This window comes from Thalassophryne amazonica, chromosome 4 (genome assembly GCF_902500255.1).
Source record: "Thalassophryne amazonica chromosome 4, fThaAma1.1, whole genome shotgun sequence".
Taxonomy (NCBI): domain Eukaryota; kingdom Metazoa; phylum Chordata; class Actinopteri; order Batrachoidiformes; family Batrachoididae; genus Thalassophryne; species Thalassophryne amazonica.
In genome coordinates this window covers 37,810,834-37,834,357 of record NC_047106.1, presented here as the reverse complement: position 1 = coordinate 37,834,357, position 23,524 = coordinate 37,810,834, and the positions used below count along the sequence as shown (strand labels likewise).

The window sequence follows — 23,524 nt, the reverse complement described above, 5'->3', positions numbered from 1 at the left end:
AACACGCGTCAAAAGTGTCCTTCAAGTTGCTGTTTGTTATCAGGAGAACTCGGGTTTGAGTCGAAAGTCTCTTCAAAATAAAAGTCTCTGTAATCAACACGGGATAAAAATGAGAAATTAACAGAAAAACTGCAGTACCCCCCCCCGGAGTTAACGTGATTAAACAAAAAATGTTATTTGCAAGTATGTTATATAATAAGCACATTATTATTATTATTATTATTATTATTATTATTATAGACAGTGATTTGAAATTCGATAAACAAATCAATGGTGTTTTCAAATCGTGCTTTTATCATCTTCATCTTTTATCAAAGGTAAAACCATTTTTATCTTTCAACCTTTTTGAACAAGTTGTGCACTCTTTTATTTCAAGTCGTCTGGACTACTGTAACGCACTTTATTTCGGCATTAGCCAACGGGCTCTTTCCTGTTTGCAGTTTGTCCAGAACGCTGCAGCGCGACTTTTAACAGGAGCCTGGAAACGTGATCACATAACCCCAATTCTTGCATCTTTGCACTGGCTTCCTATTAATTTTAGAATTGATTTTAAGATTTTATTGTTTGTTTTTAAAGCTTTGAATGGAATGGCCCCTCAATACATCACTGACCTCCTACAAATTTACTCTCTGGCGCGTGCTCTGAGGTCTGAGGGCCATTTCCAGCTCGTGGTACCCAAGACGAGACTTAAAACCAGGGGGGACAGGGCTTTCTCTGTGGCTGGCCCCAGACTTTGGAACGCTCTGCCCCTCCATGTCCGAACAGCCCCCACAGTGGAGTGTTTTAAGTCTCGTCTGAAGACCCACTTTTATTCTCTGGTTTTTAACACTGAGTGAGTTGTGTGGTCCTCTGTTTTATTGGTTTTGTTTTTATTTTGGTAGATTTTATTGGTTTTATCTTTTGTATGCTGTATGTATTTATTTATTTATCTTGCACATTTTAGTTAATTTTATTGTTAATTTTCTTATTTTTTATTTTTGACTACTGGGTTTTATCTATCGTGATTCTATTGTATGTGCAGCACTTTGGAACATTTTTGTTGTTAAATGTGCTGTATAAATAAAGTGGATTGGATTGGATTGGATTATTATTATTATTATTATTTTAAGGTTGTAGTATTTATTTCCTGTAGGGAAAATAGAAAATACAATGTCACTGGATGATACAATGGTTCCTCAAATTAGGAGACATTGAGATTATGCTTATGTATTTTGGGCAGTTTATGTAGTGTACGAAATTAGTCTATTTTTTAAAAAACATAATCTGCTAATTAATCAGTCGTAAAAATAAGAAAATCATTCTTTGCACCATTACATATTCATATCATTAGTGCTATTGTTTTAATGACACTTTAAATATTGACATCTTTGGAACATCTCTGTCATCTCTGTCTTTTCCAGAATGTGAAGTGAGCCACGATGCCAATTTCTGCTGAAATCTTCCTCACTGCAGCGCTCTGCTCTGGAACCGTTGCCTCTTTGGACTTTCTGTCTACCAGCTTCCCGCCCACAGAGCCCTACACAGCACAGGGCTTCGTCTCCACCGTCCGAAACTTGACCAGTTTAACTGTCCATCGCTGCACCTACAAAGAAGACTTCAAGCGCATCTTACTCCCTGCTGTGTACAGCATCGTCTTCATGCTGGCTCTTCCTCTCAATGCTACTGTTATATTGAAAATATTGAGGTCGCGACCCCATCTGACCCGGAACAAGATCTATATGCTTAATTTGGCCACGGCCGACTTTTTTTACGTGCTGTCACTTCCCTTGCTTATCTACAACTATGGCAGCCATGACTACTGGCCCTTTGGCGAGTTTACCTGTAAACTGGTCCGGTTTCAGTTCTACAGGTGAGGTATCTGTCTACTATTGGTTAAATTTTTCTACAAGTACTTCTGCATGAGACGTTTTAGTTAATCCACAGAGAAATAGGTTTTATCCTGTTATAGTTCAACGCGGGTATCAAGCACAAGCGTCGGTAGTAATTGTTATTGTGCTGACTGTGACATTTAATTGGACCATTTAGTGGTTCATCCAGATGATGCGCCACAAAATGTTGACATATTGGCGAGAAATGCTTCTTAAAAGCAGACAAGCTCCAAATAATATTTAGCATTCACTCATGTCATGACCATGACCACATTGCAGAATCCACCGTCTTTAAAGATAATCAAAAAGCAATAACTGGAGTGTTTTGAGTCATACGTCTTCACAGTTTGCTGGAGCATAAAACTAAGATCAGCAAAAGACACACAATGTTTAGATGAAGAGCGTAGGGACTGAGAAGATTAAGAATGATGTGTGTGAAGAACTGATCTAATGACATGTATGAGCTGTTACATTCAGCTACATGCAAACACCGCCAGGCTAAAAAAACAAAATCACTGATTATACAGGCTGGAAATAATCAACCATTTTGAGTCCAGTCATATGTTCCTTGGCCTCAATTGCACATTTTTTGGGGCATGCTATATGCCACCTTTTGTTTTTATAATACATTTTTCAATGCAACATAAGGGACAAATGTTTTTTCCATTGGTGCATGCATATGCAGCATAGGACTTTAGAAATTATATTGTGTTTGTTATCATTTCTTTCCAACGATAGATTTGTAATTAATTTAAAACGTAAAAACAAAACAACAAAAAAACAATAATAATAAAAATAATACAATTGTAAATAATGGCATCAGAGCACCTTCTGCTGGACAAAGTATATAATGCAACCATTTCCAACAGCCCAAATGTTTTTCAAAGATTGTTTACTCTTTAAAGGTTTTCATATTGGCAAAAATAACATACTGTGGATATTGATATGTTCGTGAAAGGCTCATATTGGCCGATATTACTGACCAACCGATATATCGGTCAGGCTCTAATTTTCAGTCATCTGCAACAAGGTTATTTATGCATTTTGTGAAAAGCAACTGGACTTCTGTTTTAACCCCCTTCAAAACAATAACACAATTGAGAGGTTGTATAGCTTCCATCTAAATTTCCTGAGAAGTCATCTCTCCATTGAACACGCCATTTTCATTGTGCCCATGTAGGTATGACCCACATAACATGATTAGCTGAGAGGGTTGTGATATCTCACTACTTTCATCTGTGCCAATAATAATAATGATAATAATAAGTCTACCATTTTTGAAAACACCACTTGTCATTGTTACAGCGAGGGCTGTTATCTTCTCAATGTGATATCCTACAAATGTAAAATAATATGTATAAGGGATTAATACAGCAATACAATACAAAACAATAGTGTTTTTTTCCCTTTCCTGTTACAGTAATCTGCACGGCAGCATTCTGTTCCTGACCTGCATCAGTGTGCAGCGCTACATGGGCATTTGTCATCCTTTGGCAGTGTGGCACAAGCAAGGCGGGCGCAGGCTAGCGTGGTGCATATGTGGAGCCGTGTGGGTGCTGGTTATCCTCCTCTGTGCTCCAACTTTCCATTTTGCTGCAACTGGAATCCAGCGCAACCGCACAGTGTGTTACGATCTCAGCCGCCCGGATCAGTCCATAGCCTACTACCCTTACGGCATGGCTCTGACCTGTCTTGGCTTTGCGTTGCCCTTTATTGGCGTGATGTTGTGTTACTGCTGGATGGCCTGCTTCCTCTGCCGCAAGGTTTCCTACCAAGACGTCTCCTCAGCTACCAGGAAGAAACGGGAGAAGGCGGTGAAAATGATCATCGTGGTGGCGGTGGTGTTCTGCATAAGCTTCCTGCCATTTCACTTCACTAAGACGGCGTATCTGTTAGTGCGTACGCTGCCCACTGCACCCTGTGAAATGATGAACCTGTTTTCAATCATCTACAAGAGCACCAGGCCGTTTGCCAGCATGAACAGTTTTCTGGACCCCATTCTGTTCTACTTCACTCAGCCGCGCTACCGCCAGAGCACCAGAAGGCTTGTGCTAAAGGTCACCAACTTAAGAAGCAAGGGCACGAGTGTTTAACTACAAAGATCTGAAATACTGCCAAATATGTTTAGACTACTGGTGGATCATAGAATACCACAAAGTGCTACAGGTACTGGTTACTTTTTTTTTTCTTCTCCTTCCAAATGTCCTCATGCCACCTCTAATGTGACATATAGCGCTTGAATTTACTGTGATGAAGAAATAAAAGTGCCAGTACATTCATAGAATACAACCTAAAAATGTAGACTGTCCTGTGGATACTTGCAGAGCATGACTATGAAAGTCATGAGAGCAATGTGACTAAAGAACAGACCAAACAATGCTTTTATTTTATGACAGTAAATCATTAAAAAAAAAAAGACATTTAATGTGAACATGGACTTTGTGTTAATTTTGTTTGAGGAAATTAACAAGGTCAGGGTAAAAGTAAAAGGGTGAATTCATATTTGTAAATATTTAAAAATATTTACTATATATATATATATATATATATATATATATATATATATATATATAAGAAATAGTATTCCTTGAAATTAAACTTGTTGTTACACATTTTCACCACTGGGTGGTGTGTGCAGTCCACTTCTCTATCTCCTGAACACTGAAAAGCAGGCCCTGTCCTTCAAAAACTCCCCTTTTCTACTTCATTTTTAAAAGCATATTTACAACACTTAAACACATGTGACTGCACTTAAGATATTCACTGATCTTTGATTTTCTACAGATATTCGCTAACATCTTTAACGACTGAATTTTTGTTTACAGCTTTGTGGCGGCAAATATTTTATGTATTATGGTACATGTTTTAAAATTCTTATCAGGTGCACATCCTGCACTTTGGATGTCTCAGAGGAAGAAAAATGTGATTTATGTAACTGTAGAATGGGTCTAAATTTAGGCTCGACCCTGTGGTTTGTATTTCCTGTGTGTGGGAATCATTCCCATGAAATGTCAGATTTGTTTGCCAAGGAGTGACCCTCTGTTGAAGTTCAATGGAAACATCTAGTATATATCAACAAGCATTGTGCTTTTAAAGAGGTTCTCTGGCTACTTTTTTAAACATATGTCTAAAAATGTGACTTAAAGGTTATTCGCAGGACTGACAGAACTGATTTTTTTAAAATATTCTTGAAATAATACGCACACACTAAAACAACCAGCTACAGAAACAAAGAATAGAAGTCAGTCAGTTCATTTCAGTCTTCTTTTAAAAAGGTGCCAACAGCTTTAGACAAGATTGAAATTTTTATTTCTGCAACTGAGGAAATGTCCTGTTAAAAGCCCTTTTTGTGTTTTTCATAAAAGAAACCTTAGTAGCAGAGTTTACTGTTTTTATAATGTGTAATGTTCACATTCAGATCAAACCCACCACTTCGTTGGTAGTTACAGAAGTTTAAAAAAAGAAAGAAAGAAGCTAATTTCAAGATATATCCAAAACCACACACACATCAAAATCCTTTCTGCAGGGTTGTGTGGATTTGTGATCATGTCGAATTTTAGAATGTAACTGCTGTGAAGCAACCAGAAAATGTCTTTTTCATGGACCTCATTCACTCAGTACGCCTTCTTCCAAAGGCTGTTGTTTTCTTTCGTGGCTAAATTCATACAACGATCCTTTCTGTGGGGTTTTGTGGAGGAAGTTTACTTCTCTAATGCAGTACATTTCTGTGGTAAAGATCTGTTTCTCTCACCGACAACCACACCTGTTCCTAATCCACCATCCAGTATTCACTAAAAAAATCCAGCAAGTGAGAGACACGTCTTAGGGATATTTCAGTGCATTCAGAAAGTATTCACAGTGCTTCACTTTTTCAACATTTGGTTATGTTACAGCCTTATTCCAAAATGAATGAAATTCATTTTTCCCCCCAGAATTCTACTCACAACATCCCATAATGACAACATGAAAAAAGTTTTTTTTTAATTATTGCAAATGCTCAATACTTTGTTGATGCCACAAGCTTGGCGCATTTATGTTTGGGTAGTTTTGCTCATTCCTCTTTGCAGCACCTCTCAAGCTCCATTAGGTTGGATGGGGAGCGTCACTGTACAGCCATTTTCAGATCTCTCCAGAGATGTTCAATCCGATTCAAGTCTGGGCTCTGGCTGGGCCACTCAAGGATATTCACACAGTTGTCCTGAAGCCACTCCTTTGATATCTTGGCTGTGTGCTTAGAGTCACTGTTCTGTTAAAAGATGAACCGTCAATCCTGACTAGTCTCCCAGTTCCTGCCACTGAAGAACATCCCCACAGTATGATGCTGCCACCACCATGCTTCACTGTAGGGATGGTGCCTGGTTTCCTCCAAACATGACGCCTAACATTGACGCCAAAGAGTTCAATCTTTGTCTCTTCAGACCAGAGAATTTTGTTTCTTATGGTCTGAGAGTCCTTCAGGTGCCTTTTAGCAAACTCCTGGTGGACTGCCATGTGCCTCTTACTAAGGAGTGGCTTCCGCCGGCCACTCTACCATACAGGCCTGATTGCTGCAGAGATAATTCTCCTTCTGGAAGGTTCTGCTCTTTTCACAGAGGAATGCTGGCGCTTTGACAGAGTGACCATCAGGTTCTTGGTCACCTCCTTGACTAAGGCCCTTCTCCCTTGTTCCCTCAGTTTAGACAGGCGGTCAGCTCTAGGAAGAGTCCTGGTGGATCCAAACTTCTTCCATTTACTTATGCTGGAGGCCACTATGCTCGCAGCAGAACAGTTTCTGTACCCTTCCCCAGATTTGCACCTCCACACAATCCTGTCTCAGAGGTCAACAGACGATTCCTTTGACTTCATGCTTGGTTTGTGCTCTGACATGCACTGTCAACTGTGGGACCTTATATGTAGACAGGCGTGTGTCTTTCCAAATCATGTCCAATCAACTGAATTTACCCCAGGTGGACTCCAGTTAAGCTGTAGATACATGTCAAGGATGATCAGTGGCAACAGGATGAACCTGAGCTCAATTTTGAGCTTCATGGCAAAGGCTGTGAATACTTATTACCTCCGCCAAGGAGGTTATGTTTTCGGTCGCGTTTGTTTGTTTGTCTGTCTTTCAGCATGATAACTCAAAAAGTTTTGAACGGATTTTGATGAAATTTTGTGGAGTGGTTGGAAATGACAAGAGGAACAAGTGATTAAATTTTAGTGGTGATCCAGATCACGATCCGGATCCCAATGCTAATGCGCTAGCATGTCTATGGCATTTTCAATGTTAAAAGTTAGCATTAAGCAGTTGCAGCTGTCATCACGTTCGGGTGCATTTGTTTTCAAATTGTAATATTTCTTAAATTTATTTTTGTTTATATATTAATAATCTAATGATTGTTATATACATTTTTAGAGAAAGAGACAAAAAGAAATAGATCACTGTGCCAAGGAGGGAATCTCTTTAGGGTCAGTGACCCTATGGCCTTGTTTAGAGAAGTGTTTCATAAATATTAAATAATTCATATATTTGCAGTTTAGTTGAATAATAAATTGAATTTTGTCTCTTATTTGTTTTTGTCTATAAGCACATGCAATATCAATATCAGTGCTCACATGACAGTAGCTTCTGGGAAAGGTGCAAGTTGCAATAAACTGTGATGCCAAGTGCTAAGGATACATGCTATCCAGTCCCAGCAGATGAAACTTTTTTTACTACTGAGCAAACATCGTTAGACTTTTTTAGGTTCAATGATTCCACGGCGTGTAGATGTTATGGCGTCAGTGACCCCATGGCCTTGGCGGAGGTTTGCACTCTCTGAGTGCTTCTAGTGTAAATATGATTGCTTTCATTTTTTTTTTTTTTATAAATTTGCAAAAAAATCTAAAAAATAAAACTTTTTGCACATTGTCATTATGGGGTATTGTGTGTAGAATTTTGAGAAATAAATGAATTTCATCCATCTTGGAATAAGGCTGGAACATTATAAATTGTGGAAAACGTGAAGCACTGTGAATGCTTTTTGGATGCACTGATGCTTTTTGATACATCAAAAGTTCACCAGATTAGAATGAGTTTGTCTTTGTTATGATCCCTTTATAAGATGATATGTTTTTGAGTAAGCATACTAGAGGGGATGGACTCATCTATCTATTTGTCTATCTATTGATTTATTCACTGTTTTCATGGGGTATATGCCTAGGCTTTTCCAAAACCATAGAATAACTGTTTTCACTGCCTCACCTCTTTGTTTTTTATTTTTTTCATTTTTTTATTTTTGTTTATTTGTCTGTTTCCGATTCTGACTAGTGTGAAAAACAACCGCTTTTCTTTAACAAAGTACATTTGATTGTTAAAACTAGATATATTTCCCCCGTTTTCATTTCAGCTGTGCTATCACTATAAAAAACAAAACAAAAACAAAAAACAAATGTATTATGAAGTCTTGACAGTGCAGAAGTTATATTCCACTCACTGCAACTTTATAATGTACAAATTTAAACAGATATATTGAATATTTGTGGCATTTCCTTAAATTGTGCCAACATAAATAGGTGCAAAAGGATAATAATGCATGTTTGCTCCTAGCTACAGCAAAAAGTGACTGGACATTTTTGTTATTAAAATGTGTAAAGTTTTTTTTTCAGTTGTCAAGAGTTGTTTTGTTGTGTATGTGTGTGTTTGTGTGCATGTGCGGTCTATTAAAATAATTAGAATTAAACAGTTTGTTTACTGTACTACTGTATTCTGTCAATCAGTATTATTCAGAAGAATTTTTATTTTCTGGAATAGAATTATATTTTTGCTACATATATAAAATTACTGTGGTGACAAACATGACACGTGTATATATTTGTTTTGTTTGTTTAACTGTGCAGTCGTCTTGTGTTTCCTGTGAAAGCTTGTATTTTTGTTGTTAAAATGAAAAACAATTGAAAACTGTGATTAAAACTAAGTCCTGCACCCTACTGTGAATGTTTGTATTTTTATTAATTTATATTGAGCATAAACGTACATTTTCCCTTCATGGATTTTACTTTCTCATGATCCCGGTGAGAGGGAGAATCCAGTCGGAGTTCACAATCTTGCACCAACTAGTTGATACAGTAGCTTTTTGTAGTGCAGCTGGAAGATTGAAGTTAAAAATACTAATCAGTATGCTGCTTTCATTACCCTCCAAACTGCAGAGAAGTAGAGAATTGAAAATATGCTTAATGAAAATGTGCATTTTGGAAAAAGAAAGAAAAAACAGTAAAAATGCTTGCAGGTGTTTTTTTAATCCATATATTTTATTTAAACACAACAGCAAAAACAACAAAAAAACAAAACCCAACTCCAAGAGCAAACCAACAAAGGAACAAAAAAACCCCACAAAAATAACCACTAAAAATGTGACAGACTCACTAGAATGGCAGTTATGGTAAGAAGATAAAACCCAGCAGTGGCATTCAATCATTCAGTGGAATTGCTGTCATTTCGCAACTGTTATTTATTGGCGTTCCGAAAATATTGCTAAACTTGTGCAAAAATGTAATGGAAACCCAGCTGGTGGCTGATCTCCTATTTGCCATCTGGAGGCTAACAAGTTTGAGAACCCTCATTTTTGTGAAATGGAGGATCACTTACCACAAGAAGCGATAAGGCAGCATGAATCACCGTTGGCAAAGAAGGAAAAAAATGTGATGGCATGACGCAATCTGCAACCTTACCACTAGATGGTGCTAAATACTACACACCGTAGCTTTAACATAAAACTCCGTTTTGGAACAAAACGATCTCTGAGGACCACTGAGAGATTATTGTCTTTTTTGCTCCATAAAATAGGGGGGAAATTATAAAAATCAAAATCATCAAAGTGCTGACTGATCTAAAGCAGAAAATCAGTTACCATAGCAGCATTTAAACAATATTGTAGTGACATCACGTGGTGTAATATTTTATACTGCAGAGTGAGATAAGTTTTTTCCCCACAGTATTTAAAAAGTGTGTGTGGGGGGGGGGCTCTTCGTCTCAATACCGGGGGGAACGTCAATGACAGCCCCTGGAACCAGATAGCCCCGCCCACCCATCTGCCCTATCTGAGTCATTAACATAAAAAAAACAACACAAGATAGGCAAAAACCACATCATGCCAAAATAACGAAACTATGCACAAAGTGTCTGGGAATTAGATGATGCGTCAGCCCCCATTTGACGTGTTGATTTGGAGTTGTAGGCATTTTTTTTTTTTTTTTTTACAAATAACGGAAAACTGTTTGTGAACAAGTTTTTTGGGGGGGAAGAAAGGTGTTGCGATTTTACCCCCCCCCCCTCCTCCCTCGGACGTGGTTTGAAACTCGACAACATGTAAGTTTTAAATGCGGAGATCAATTCACGCTGTAATTTATAATTATTTTTATTATTTTATTTTTTGTGTGTTTTTACCGGGACATTTTAATTAAAAACATCTCTTGATGGGTGACGTCCGTGCACGCACGACAAACAAAAAGAAGACGTGAACAATGGCAGAAAGAGTGAAGAATAAGAAGAAGAATGTGGCCGTGTACCGCAGCGTCTCTTTCACAAAGCTCAGCTCCTGGAGCGAAGCCCATCGAGGGGGCAGATCGCAGGGAGCAGGAGGCGCCCTTCCCCCGGAGCCCGACCAGCCGCAGCGGGCGACGTCTAATGCCAGTGTGTCAAGAAAAGTTTCCAAAATCGCCGCGACCGCAGAGCCGAAGAAAACCTCCTCCACTCCTCTCTCCTCTCTTTCTCCATCCATTCGTCAGCTCCCCGAGAGGTTCAGCTCACCGACGCCGGGGAGCAACACTCTTCCTCGGGCTGGAGGCGGCTGGAGAGTCGCGTCGCCGTCTTCTCGGAGGTCCTTCCACGAGGAAAGCGGTACCGGATATTTCTCGGACAGAGACGCTTTTAAAGTTTTAAAGCGTTACTCTAGCGCAGACTCCGAGTCCGGGACGGACTCTGAGAAGAAAAGCGAGAAGTGGTTTTTTGCAGCCGACAGTAGCTCCGGTAAGACAAATTCTTCGTGTCCCAAAAAGACCTTGAATACAGAAGAGGATGTTTGTAACGTTCGAGCGGTGTGTAAATCTCACAGAAGTTATCTGTCCGCTCACCACTCTGACTTTATTCCCCTCTATTCCGACAACTGGCCCAGTGTTACTAAAATTAGACAATTTTTTGACGAGAGACAAAGACGAACAACAGCTGACGATTATGAGAATTTGAAACCAGGAGGTAAAGGACGTTTGGATGCGAGTACTTCTATTTTGGACAAAAGTACCAAACTCCCATCTTGCGCCTCGACTACTGAACCAAGTAACTTGTCCGACACTGAGAAGAGTATAGTTGGAGCTGAAGGAAATGTACCCCAAGTGGGGGAGGAGGTATTGTTTTCTACTATGGACTTGAGTTCCAAAGTTGACCACCTGCAGAACTCGATTGTTGGTGAGACACCTGGTCGTGATAACAACGTGGAGTCTCACAAAAACGGCTTTCAACCCATCAGTTGTGCTTGTATTGGGGTTAGTGACTATCACAGGATTAAAACTTTACCACAAAGAAGTCAGAGTCTCAGCACTAAGGTGGAGGCTGTCCATACACCCCCCGGGACAACCGTGCTGACATCTGACCCCGACCCTGACCTTCAACCCCAGGGTGCTTCTCCACAGAGTTGTTCAGTGAGTTTAGACACCTCCTGCTCCTCCTCCGTGAGGGAGAAAAAGGATAGACAGGGGGTCGGGCTGCCCAGGGATAGTTTACATTCCTCACATAGCTCCTGTAGAGCACCAGTCCCCTCCTCCTCCTCCCAGTCCTCTGCTCCAGCTGCACATAAAGCTGTTACCTCCTCTATTGTAGCTTCCTCCACTGAGCTAAGATCCCCAGTAAGAGTCACCTCTCCCCTCATCTCCGGCTGGAGGTTTAGTTCTGGAGACGAAGAGGAGGAGCACATTAGCCATAGGAGAGGAGGTACCCTTTGGAGTGGTGCCTCTTCCCCATCATCTTCTGTCTCTGTCACAGAAGGAGAGAGAGGTGTCACAGAACGAGGAGGTGGCTATTTATTGTCCAGTAAAAATGGCCGTTGGGGTGCTAAGGTAATTTGCAAGTCATCGGGTAGTGAGGATGACAGTCCTAGTCCTCTGGGACCCCACAGTCGAGAGCCAGTGCGGCGGCGCTCACTGAGGAAGAAGAAGAAGTTTTATGGAGTTACTGTGTCATCAGGGCGAGATGATTATGATGATCATAATGATGAATCAGATGACAGTGACACAGCCTTGACCATGGAGCATTTGGAGAGGCACAACCATCAAAAGTCAAGAGGAGAATTCTTAGGAACCATATCGCGGAGTTGCTTGGAAAGAGCACCCAACAGTGATAGTTCTAGAGCCAGATTTCAGCAATGGGAGCGCATGTCATCACCTGTGGTGCCCACATCTCTTCCTAGTGTGTCACGAGTATCAAAAGTCAACATTCCCCCATTTGTTTCCAATCCAGGTGGTAGCAGCCGACACTCCAGCACTGAGACACTGAAAGAAGACCAGGCGGCTGCTGCTAACCGTGCAGCTAAAGTGTTGTTTACCAGTGCTGGAGGAGGAAGTATCAATAAAAGACATGAAATTCCCATTGTGCCATCCTCATCAATGCTGAGTAAAACTTACCATGGGAATTTTACTATGTACCGTTCGCCCAGTTTTGGTCATGGTGATAATTTTTCTCGTGCTCCTATGCGGGTACGCCCTAAGATCATACCTACAGTAACTTCCTCAGCTGGGGTTATTCACAGAGGTGACCATGTATCTGTGGGGGTTGGGGGTGGTGAGACCACAGCATTAACAAGGTCAACCATTGAAGAAGGGGTAGGTAATGCAGGCAGAAACCAAATATCTACGTCCAACCCTGATATTACCTCAGAAACCAAGGCGCTTTTAAGTTTCCTGAAAACTGACCTGTCAAAGCTCAGGGTGAGGAAAACAAGTGCAAGAGACAAATTTGAGGCTATAGAGGGGACATCAACATGCAGGATGGATTCACAAACTCTTCTACCTTCTGGGCATCGCCCATCATTGAAAGACTTGACGGCCACTCTTCGGCGTGCAAAGTCCTTCACCTATTCAGACAAACCCACAACAGCCACGAGATGTTATTTGACAGGTGGATGCGCAAAGAGGAGCTCCTCTGAACAACAGCTTGACTTGGATGGAGAGAGGGTATCTGTGTCAGACAGGGAAGTAGAAAGTGATGGTGATTTTAGGCTTGTGAGGCGATCAAAGGCGAGAGATTATGGGTACCATGATGATGACGATGAAGATGTGACGCCTACTCCATTGCAGGACAGATATGTGCTGGAAGCCAGGCAGGTCATTAGAGATATATGTCAGATGAGTGCAAGGGGAGAAAAAGAAGACGATGATGATGTATTTGTAAGGACAACTAAGGATGAGTTGGAGGATGAATGGTTCCAGGTCGAGAAGACAAATGAAGAGAAGGAGAAAGCAGGAGGGAGCATTAAGGATGAGGTATGGATAGATGAAAAGACTGAGCTTAAAAACACAAGGGACAGGGATAAACATGAGGCAGAGAGGGAGACCAGAGAGAGGGAGAGGAGCGAGTGGGATGGACAAAGTTTACAGTACAGGGAGAGGGGAAAGAGAGGGAGCAGAGAAATGGATAGAGCCTTACTGAAGGTTGACTCAGAGGAAAGCATGTTCTACGACCGGTCTGTGGATGAACTTTCAGGCCATGAATCGAGTTTAACAGATGAGGGAATTGTGACAGAGCCCGAGACAGGGCTGTGTGACCTCTCTGAGAGGTCTTTTCCAGGGTCAGCAGGGATTAATTTGGTGTCACTGATTGCTCGGGATGTGCTGGGGCAGCCTGATACAATCTGGAAGTGTGAGCTGGAGAAAGAAGACAACACAGACAAAATAGTGAGTTCTACAAATCATCTGAGTACAGATTGCCTAACTTCCTCCTTGGCTCTTAATGCTCCTAAGACTGAATGTGACAGCATTATCATGGAATTGAAGAGTGACGAGGACATCCACAATGGCAATGAGGAAATAAATAACACTGTCTACCAAGGTTCAACAGGCACAGCAGGAGGAGTAGCATTGGAAGCTCCCACAACTCCCACTGCGATCCGCCGAAGGCGCAAGTTTTCTCCTTCTGGTAATAACTCTTGTTCTGATTCCAGCAATGGCAGTAATACAGATTCAACGATACCAGCTGTTGGAACTGGAGAATCCACAGTCTACCGCTCACTGAGTGACCCCATGCCTCAGCGGTGCTGTTCTGTTGCAGAAGAAGGGAATAAGACATTCTCCTCTGTTGACAGCAACTTTTTGGGATCTCTGACTGTCAAAGGTGGAGGAGCAGGGTCACCAGAGTCTTCTACTGGGGCTACTTTGTCAGAATGCAAAGGTAGTGCGGCAAGTGACTTGTCGGTATACAGTGATGCCGGTCTACGTGAGGATAGCGTGCATGACTACAGTGGGGTGATTAGGAGTATTGTAGCCGAGCCAGGTGCAATGGACCGACTGATGACAGACGACCATAGCAATGGCAAAGCTCCTAAGAAGAAATCATTCAGTGACCCCAGTCGGCGTAGTGATGCCGCTTTACTTTCCCAGAATGATCCTCCCCTCAAAGGTCAGTGTGGTAGTACTGAGCCAATCACTGAGCTAGATCAACCTGGTCAGATCCCACCTTCCGTCAGTGAGCCAATTCTGATTGAGCAGAGAGAGGACTTATGGGATGCAGAAGGTAAGCCTGAACACCAATCGCCCTTACAGGTAGCTGTATGTCACCAAGGATACAGCAGTATTAAAGGCAAGAAACCACGCACCCACTCAGAATCTACCTTTGGTACCGATGATCATGGTGATGATGAAGAAGATGATGACAGTGTCAAAGAACAGGACAGGGAAGGGAAGGATGAAGAGGCAGAGAAATTTAACTTTGACGTCAAACTAGCTGGAGTTCTGTCTCCGAGGATGATTCGTCGGATCTCCAGAAAGCGTCCAAACAGGCTGGCTCAGTTTTCCCCTCAAGAGGATCCACTTGAGCTTGGTTCAGATGAGCAGGAAGATCACAGTGACCAAGCCAACCTAACCACTCCTCTGCCCCCAACCCCACAGCAGTTTAAACTGAAATCCAGACCCAAACATGTCCGCCATGCCAGCGAACCTGCCACCTTTATTCCCCTCTCCCCACCTCCTCAACTTCAGCCGCTGAGGGAAGGAGACTGCCTTGAGATTCAACCCACTGCAAAGCCTTCTGTCCTGAGGAAACCGCCTTCTCTGGAGGATGTGACCCAAAAGTATATATTGGAACAGAGTGCTCCAGAAACTGAGGGCCCAGGGCCTTTGCCAGGAGCCAAAGATGCAGCTGAAGGTTCAGTTTTGGCATCAGAAGCGCCCGTGGAGACCTGTGGACTGCAGAAGAAGGGTACTGAGGGCACTCCAGCCACACCTGCCCCACAGAGGATGAAGGCCAGAGTGGTGAGTTCACAAACTTATTTTCTTCCGGTTTTTTACAGTTGTTTGAAATAGATGTATGAGTTCAACAAAGCTGACTTTACTAGTTGGGTGATGTCTGGGATCTGACAATTTAATTAGGAAGTTAAGACGTTACGTTATAAAGAGGACACATTGGACTTCACAGGTTTTGAATCAGGGTGTTGTGGAATTCTGCTTTCAGAGGGGTTCATAGTCAGAGCTTAAACCTCTTTTTGTTTGTGGCAGAGACAGTGAAGGAATGATATTCCTTTAATATGAAGCAGATGTACAAACAAAGCAGTGACTTGTACCTGGTCATGGTTTTTTAGATGACACAAAATATTTTCAGGCTTAATTTTGAGGCAGATTATTGAGATCTGATAGAACCTTAGTTACTGACGTTAACTTTGGCCTGTGCAATTGTCTAGTTACATAAAGTCCACATGTGTCTGTGTGTTTTGTGTTGGGCTTTGAGTCCACGTTTGTGTGGTTAGTTTCAGAGTGCATTTGTGAGCAGGACTACACTGCAGAAGCCATTAAAGTCTGGGTGACATTAAACAAACATCAGAGGATGTTTTTCATTTGGTGAAATAGATCTGGAGAGGAGGGGTGTGGACTGAAGCCCACTCTGTGCCAGTTTGTCTTTTGGGTATTTGTTTTATCTGAAATTGATTGTCTTATTGCCAGAATTAGAACACAACTATAATGAGTGCATTACCCAAACAGACTCTATGGGGTTGTGATCCCATTCTGCATGTACTCAGTAGTGTCTCAACATTAGAAGGCTTTTGTTTTTTAACTACTACACTTGACAGATTGTCTTCAAGAGGCATTTGAATGAAGGTTAAGGTCATGCTGGAGGAGAAAAACTGCATCATGACCTCAGAAAGCCCAAAGTGATGCCGTCAAATAGTAGTTGTTCAACCGATAATCATAAAACGCCACACTCACTGTAACCCCTCACGTTTCATGAGATGCTAATGTAAAATTTTCGTTTTCTTCTATATAAATTACTTAGTTGATGACTTAAATGTCAGACTTGAAGTTTGTTTATTTTATGGCAGTCAGCAAATTGTTTCAGGGCTGGAGATAATAAAATCTGCTGTGAACTGAATGCTGCAAACACAACATTCAGTTCTTTACTTTTATTACTGTACATCCTGACCGCTTATTTTTAGTAGTTTTTTTTTGCACCTCTATTTCAGCTGCCAAGTAAACAGCATTTTCTGATCATCTTAATCCGAATAAGGTCATAATCAGAGTAAGTCGTAATCCGAATAAGATGTGGAGTATTCCGATCTTAGTCTGACAGTTGAAGGTCAGACACATACACACCTTAATCAGAGTATTTCAGTTGTTTACAATTGGCAAGGTTGTGATATTTCCTCTGTTCAGCGCTTGTCTGGTTACCAGGGACGGATCAGTGGTGACATTTCAATTTCAATTTTTCATTTTATATAGTGCCAAATCACAACAAAGTTGCCTCAAGGCGCTTCACACAAGTAAGGTCTAACCTTATCAACCCCCAGAACAAGCACACAGGAGACAGTGGTAGGGAAAAACTCCCTCTGATGATTTGAGGAAGAAACCTCAAGCAGACCAGACTCAAAGGGACGACCCTCTGCTTGGGCCATGCTACTGGCACAAGTTACAAAACAAATATACAGGAAATTTTACGGATGGATGGGAGGGTTGCAGAAGTAGATGCCACTCCCATCTCTGGATGGAGCTGCACCTCCAACAGAGAGAGAAAAAAAAGCAGAATCAGGCGGCAGAAAGACAACAAATACAGTATAATTTGTCAGCATTAAGCAACAAGAAAAACAGAAGAAAAACGAAGGTGATCGCCGGCCACAAGCCCTAAGCGTCACTAAAAGACCCAGACTTTAGTTAAAGTTGAGGTCGCGGCCCGCTCTGTTTCCCAATAAAATGAATTCAAAAGCGTAAAAAGCAAAGTACAATACTATGCCAGTATGCTAGCCATACAAAAGGGAAAATAAGTGCGTCTTAAGTCTGGACTTGAAAGTCTCCACAGAATCTGACTGTTTTATTGATGTAGGGAGATCATTCCACAGAACAGGGGCATGATAAGAGAAAGCTCTGTGATCCGCAGACTTTTTATTCATCCTAGGGACACAAAGTAGTCCTGCACCATGAGAACGCAGAGCCCGGGCCGGTATGTAGGGTTTAATTAGGTCAGCTAAGTAGGGAGGTGCCAGTCCGTGAACAGTTTTATAGGTTAGTAACAGAACCTTAAAATCTGATCTCGCAGGGACAGGAAGCCAGTGAAGAGATGCCAAAATGGGTGTAATGTGTTCAAACTTTCTGCTTCCTGTCAAAAGTATGGCAGCCGCATTTTGAATTAACTGGAGACCCCTAATGCTTGACTGTAGTAAACCAGAAAAAAGAACCTTCCAGTAGTCCAATCTAGAAGAGACAAACGCATGAATCAGGGTCTCAGCATCAGCCATAGACAGGATGGGACGACTCTTTGCTATATTTCGCAGGTGGAAGAAAGCAGGCCTTGTAATATCTCTAATGTGGAGGTCAAAGGACAACGTAGGATCAAAAATTACCCCAAGGTTCCTCACTTTCAGTGTGATGTATGACACATGAGCCTCGGCTAAGCATTGGCTTGTCAAATTGATGCCGAGGTCTCACTGGACCAAGAACCATCATTTCAGTCTTGTCAGAGTTTAAAATAAGGAAATTGCTAGCTTTTCACTGATGCAAGGCAATCTTTTAAGGATTTTATGCAGATGAGATTACCAGCAGTTATTGGCATGTATAACTGAGTATCATCAGCATAGCGATGAAAGGTAATCCCAAAAACGTTGCAATATGTGCCCAAGGGGTGCTATATAAATGGAGAAAAGCAGTGGGCCTAAGACGGACTCCTGTGGAACCCCAAATTTCATGTTACTATGGTTAGAGGTAGTGTTACTGTAGTGAGAACGACTGGTCAGGTATGACGTCAACCATGCAAGGGCATTCCCTGTAAACCCAAAATGATTCTCCAGCCTATCAAGTAGAATATGAAGATCCACAGTATCAAACGCAGCACTGAGATCTAACAGCACCAGAACCATAGTGGTGTCCGAATCCATTGCAAGCAGAAGATCATTCACCACTTTAGTGAGAGCTGTCTCTGTTGAATGAAAGCAGACTGCAGTGGCTCAGAAAGATTATTCTCAGTAAGATAGTCCACGAGCTGCCGTGAAACCACCTTTTCCAGAATTTTATAGCAAAATGATAGATTTGATATCAGACAATAGTTTTTCAATAGACTAGGGTCAAGATTAGATTTCTTAAGTAATGGTTTTATCACTGCAGATTTGAAACATTTAGGAAGGTTAATGAGAGATGAATCATTTCCAGCACAGTTGGCCCAAGAATGGGCCACAGGTCCTTAAACAGTTTTGTTGGTATGGGATCAAATAAGCAGGTTGTGCTTTTTGTAGATGTTACGAGTTTCATTTTGAACTACGCCATTTCTGTTCTAGACCTCTTGCCTTATGCTTGAGGTCACGCAAGTAATCATTGAACCAAGGTGACTCTGTTTTGGGGAGGAATGGTTTTAATATAGGTTGTGCAATCATGTCAAGTGTAGTTTTAAGCGCTGAGTTTAAACTATCCATAAGACTCCTAAGTATGACTCCTGTTGGGGTTTTAATAGCATTTTGCAACACAAGGCATAGGGGACGTAATGTTGCTGTCATTCATCAGAATATGCTTGGCAAACTGTAAACAGGAATATGAATGGAATATGCTTTCGACAACTCATATAAATACGATGATCTAAATATGGTCTTATTCCGAATAAGGTCGATATTCAGATTAGTGCTGTCCATGTAAACATAATCACTATTTATATTTACTGTAATTTGGTAGAGTAAATAAATTCTGTTCTGTTCAATTTGTCTGTACAGCTCTATATCATATAGAGCCACAACAAATAACTGATTAATCAGTGACTATTCGCCAACTGTTTTCATAATCAATTAATTGTTTTGAGTATTTTTTAAGACTTCAAATTGTCTGATTTCAGCTTCTTAAATGTGAATATTTTCTTTTCCTTACTCCTTTCAGACAATACATAAACTGAATATCTTTGGGTTGTGGATAAACTTTAGGGATATCAGACTTGGTGAGGTGACCATCTGCATTGACCATCCTGATGGAACAAAAACCACATACTGACAAAAAAAAGGCAGTAGCACAATAAGGAAATGTCTAAGATGAAATGACAGAACAATACCACTAAGCTAGAGTCCAGTGATCACAACGCCCATTGGCTCAAAAGACAACCAAGATGTCAAGTGCAGAGTCCCAGTAAACCATGTCCAATTGTCAAGTTAGTCTGTGTACTGATGCCAGATCAATCATTAAACTGGACATTCCTCAGTTTGTGTCTATGTGATGGACCTTAACACATAGGAATACAAATATTATGTTTGATTTATTTTGTTTATAGATGGGACAAGAACACGTCTGAAAACTTGAGATCTGATTTTGAACAATACCCGGAGGAATGATTGAAGGTCAGCTGAGGATTGAGTTCAAATTTGATGTCACAGCGACTATATGGAATAGTGATTGACCAGTGGTTTTTCAAGGGCTGATGCTGATTTAGAGAGCAGGGCAGCCAATGGCTGATGTGTATATATATATATTTATTTTTTTCCTGGGCAGGTTGGATGAATCCCAATCCATCTGTGGAATGGGGATGCCTGTGTGCTCCACTGTCCATCATCACGATGATGTAAACGTTGTTCTGTTTGACACCATGCAATAGCTCTCTCTCACATTAGTAAATTGTTTAGATTAAACGGACAAGGCAGATTCGCTCAACACGGAGCATCAGGAATTATAAAGTAATTTTATTTGAACGTTCTCACTAAAATATTGCAGCAAATGTGCTTCTTTTGACAGTAAACATTGTATATGCTATTAACAGCAGGAAAAATTAACTATACTAAGCTGTGAAATCTAGGAGTTTAAGTTTTACCATTTAATGCACTTATGCGGTGTTAACATCTGCTCACGGATTGGCAAAATTGTTGCCGGAGATAGATAGAGGAGCACCAAAAATTTTTTTTTTTTTTCCACTTCAGATTTTTACAATAAGCTGGTGCAATGTCTTGGTATTTTCTGATGTTGTGGCAGCAGCTTTTCTAACAAGTTGCAATGCAGGTTATGATTGTTTTATGTGTTTTTTATTTTATTTTTGTTTTGTTGCAGCAGACAGACCCTGCCTTTCTCTTCTCTGATTGGCTGTCGCCATATGCTTCCCAGCATCTCTTGCGCAAGTCAGCGGGGGGTGGGGGTGGGGAGAGGCGCTTAATCTATGTTGTCACTGTCATAGATAGATAGATAGATACTTTTTACTATTCATACTATTCATCCCCTGTAAGGGGAAATTCATCTGCCCGAGAGCATACATACATACACAATTCATCCATACAATAAAATACCAATAAATAAGACAAATATAAAAACACATGGAAGTAAAACTACATTAACAAGAAGCGTTAAACAATCTCATGGCGGCTGGGACAAATGATCTTTTATACCTCTCAGTCCTGCATCTCATGGAGATTAATCTGTCACTGCGGTTGCTTTTCTGAGCAACCACAGTGTCGTGTAGAGGATGAGATTTGTTGTTAATAACAGAATTCATAATACACCTCAACCTACACTCCACCAGTTCACCCACAGAGACTGCCTCCCTCCCCATCACTGACACACACTTCCTGACAAATTTGTCCAGTCTGTTACTGTCCCTAACAGACAAGCTGTTCCCCCAACACACAACAGCAAACAATAGAGCGCTGACCACAACAGATTGTTAAAAAAAGGAAAAGCATATCGCTACAAACATCAACAGATTTCAGTCTTCTGAGGAAGAACAATCTGCTTTGTCCCTTTTATACGCTGCATTTACCTGCACCGACCAATCCAATCTATTGTCAATGTGGACGCCGAGGTACTTGTATGTGGAGACCACCTCAATGCCCACATTGTCTATACTGACTGGTAGGTGTTGTGCTTTCCTCTTGCCAAGGTCAACTATCATTTCCTTTGTTTTGCTGGTGTTCAATACCATCCCGTTGCACCTGCTCCAGTTGATGAACTCCTTGATAACGGCCCTGTACTCTGTCTCATCCCCTCCCCTTACACAGGCCACCACAGCTGTGTCATCAGAATATTTCTGCATATGACATCTTGGAGTCCTGTAGGTGAAGTCAGATGTATTGTATTACAGTGTGAAAAGAAAAGGGGAGAGGACCGTTCCCTGGGGAGCGCCGATGCTCATTTGCACAGTTCCAGAAATTGCCTGCCCCAACCTAACGTACTGTGTTCTCTTTGTCAAGTAGCTGTTAATCCAGGAGATAAATAGAGTGTACGGTTCACTACCGAATGCAGTTCTGTTCTTTTGAAATTTTCCGCTTCAGGGTAAGTTATTTTTTTCCCAAGACAATGCAGATTTTGATCATATTGGTAAAATCATATTAGGAATTCCCTATTTAAAGGCTAATACATAAAATCATAGTGGTGCCAAAGAAAATGATTTTTAATGACTTAAAAATAATGACCCAAAGGCTGTACACTTTTGAAGCTATTTTCTTTATATCAGTATTACAGATTTTTACTCCCTAACATCGGCATCAGTATCAGTCGGGTTCTGCAAGTGCATACACCCTCAACTGGGGCAACAGAAAGCAGGAAATCATTCACTGCTGTGTTTGTGTTTCATGTTTTAACTGCTCTAAAACAATCGCAAAACATTTTGTTTCGTCTGATTAACAGTTTTGTTTAAGCAGAGACCATCATATTCTTTGATCACCACGTTTGTTTTCTCTGTCTGATTTAAACGTTCTCAGACCACAGCCAGGAAAAACATGCAGCCAAGCTCCTGTGATTCATTCTATTATGAAACATCTGCATGCATTTATTTTGTTTTATCAGCCTCATGAGCATTTTTATTGCCTGATGGCGATTATGGGGAAAAATATCACTAATTGGCGTGATGGATTGACTGTACAATTAATTGGTCAACTACTAATGTGGAATGGATATATTGTTGTTTGTCTGTATGTGGCCCTGTAACAGACTGGCGTCCTGTCCAGGGTGTACCCTGCCTCACACCCTATGTGTGCTGGGATAGGCTCCAGCCCCTGGCCCTTAAATGGAGTAAGTGGGTATAGAAGATGGATGGATGGATAATTAAAGAACCACTTGTGCATAGGTGTCAAACTGATTCCAGAAAAGGCCAAGAGGGTGCAGGTTTTCTTTGTAACCACCAACTCCAGCAGATGATTTCATTCATCAGTGAAATCATCTGCTGGAGTTGGTGGTTACAAAGAAAACCTGCACCCTCTTGGCCTTTTCTGGAATCAGTTTGACACCTATGCACTTGTGGATATATCACATTTCTTTTGAACTTGGGTGACTTTGATTGGTCAAGCTTGAGGTCATAACTTACTCAACCAGTTCGGATCTAGTATGGCTGGAACATGATGGCGCCATTTTGAGAGATGAGATGAGATTTATTGTCATTGTCATTACACTCCCATTACCTCAGACAAAATACAGCAATTAATCCACAATTATTACGTTGAACGTAATAATGGCACACATCAGAATTGTTTGTGCACTAAACTTGAAGCAGTCCGTCATTTGAATTGAGGCAAAGTGGGTGAAGGCTGCAGCAGGAGGGCCTGTGCCGCCCAGTATTTTGGACAGAATTGAACAGATGTCAAGGCCGCACTCAGTCATATATCAGTGGATAAAAAACAATTAATTTGCATGACTGGATGTTTACATGTAAGGCATGAACTTTGCACTTCCTGTTTTCGTCTGTTATGCGTGGCTTGTCAGTTGTTTTGATTGTGGTGATCTTTAATTTTTGTAAGTCTTTGTTTACATTTTGACTTTTTTGTTGTGCTACTTAATTCTGTGTTGTATTCCAAGCACACAAAATGGAGAACACTGAAAGATGTGTAATTTTTTTTTTTTTTTTTTTTTGCGGTCTCCTACCCTTGTAGGGACTTTAACCTCATCACCAGTACACCCGGCTTTACATTGTATTTTTTCACGAACAATGATCTAGGCTGTCCATCTGGCATCCGATTAGTTGGGAATTGGAAGTTCTTTCAAGCAGCGCCCAGGGAACACTGGTGCTGGCA

The 23,524-nt window shown here is 41.1% G+C and overlaps 2 protein-coding genes across 2 annotated transcripts in view; both read left to right on the top strand.

Moving 5' to 3' along the window:
• The window catches only part of LOC117509662 (P2Y purinoceptor 3), a 61,661-nt gene extending 57,277 nt beyond the window's left edge, over nt 1–4,384 (top strand). The window contains exons 2-4 of the mRNA XM_034169406.1: nt 1,401–1,849; nt 3,289–4,003; nt 4,039–4,384. Of these exons, the coding sequence (XP_034025297.1) occupies nt 1,419–1,849; nt 3,289–3,961 (1,104 nt within the window). The 5' untranslated portion in view covers nt 1,401–1,418 and the 3' untranslated portion in view covers nt 3,962–4,003; nt 4,039–4,384. The remainder of the gene's footprint in view (nt 1–1,400; nt 1,850–3,288; nt 4,004–4,038) is intronic.
• A 5,826-nt stretch (nt 4,385–10,210) lies between these two features.
• The window catches only part of LOC117509661 (rho guanine nucleotide exchange factor 17-like), a 139,728-nt gene continuing 126,414 nt past the window's right edge, over nt 10,211–23,524 (top strand). Inside the window, 1 exon segment of the mRNA XM_034169405.1 lies at nt 10,211–15,338. Within this exon segment, the coding sequence (XP_034025296.1) occupies nt 10,347–15,338 (4,992 nt within the window). The 5' untranslated portion in view covers nt 10,211–10,346.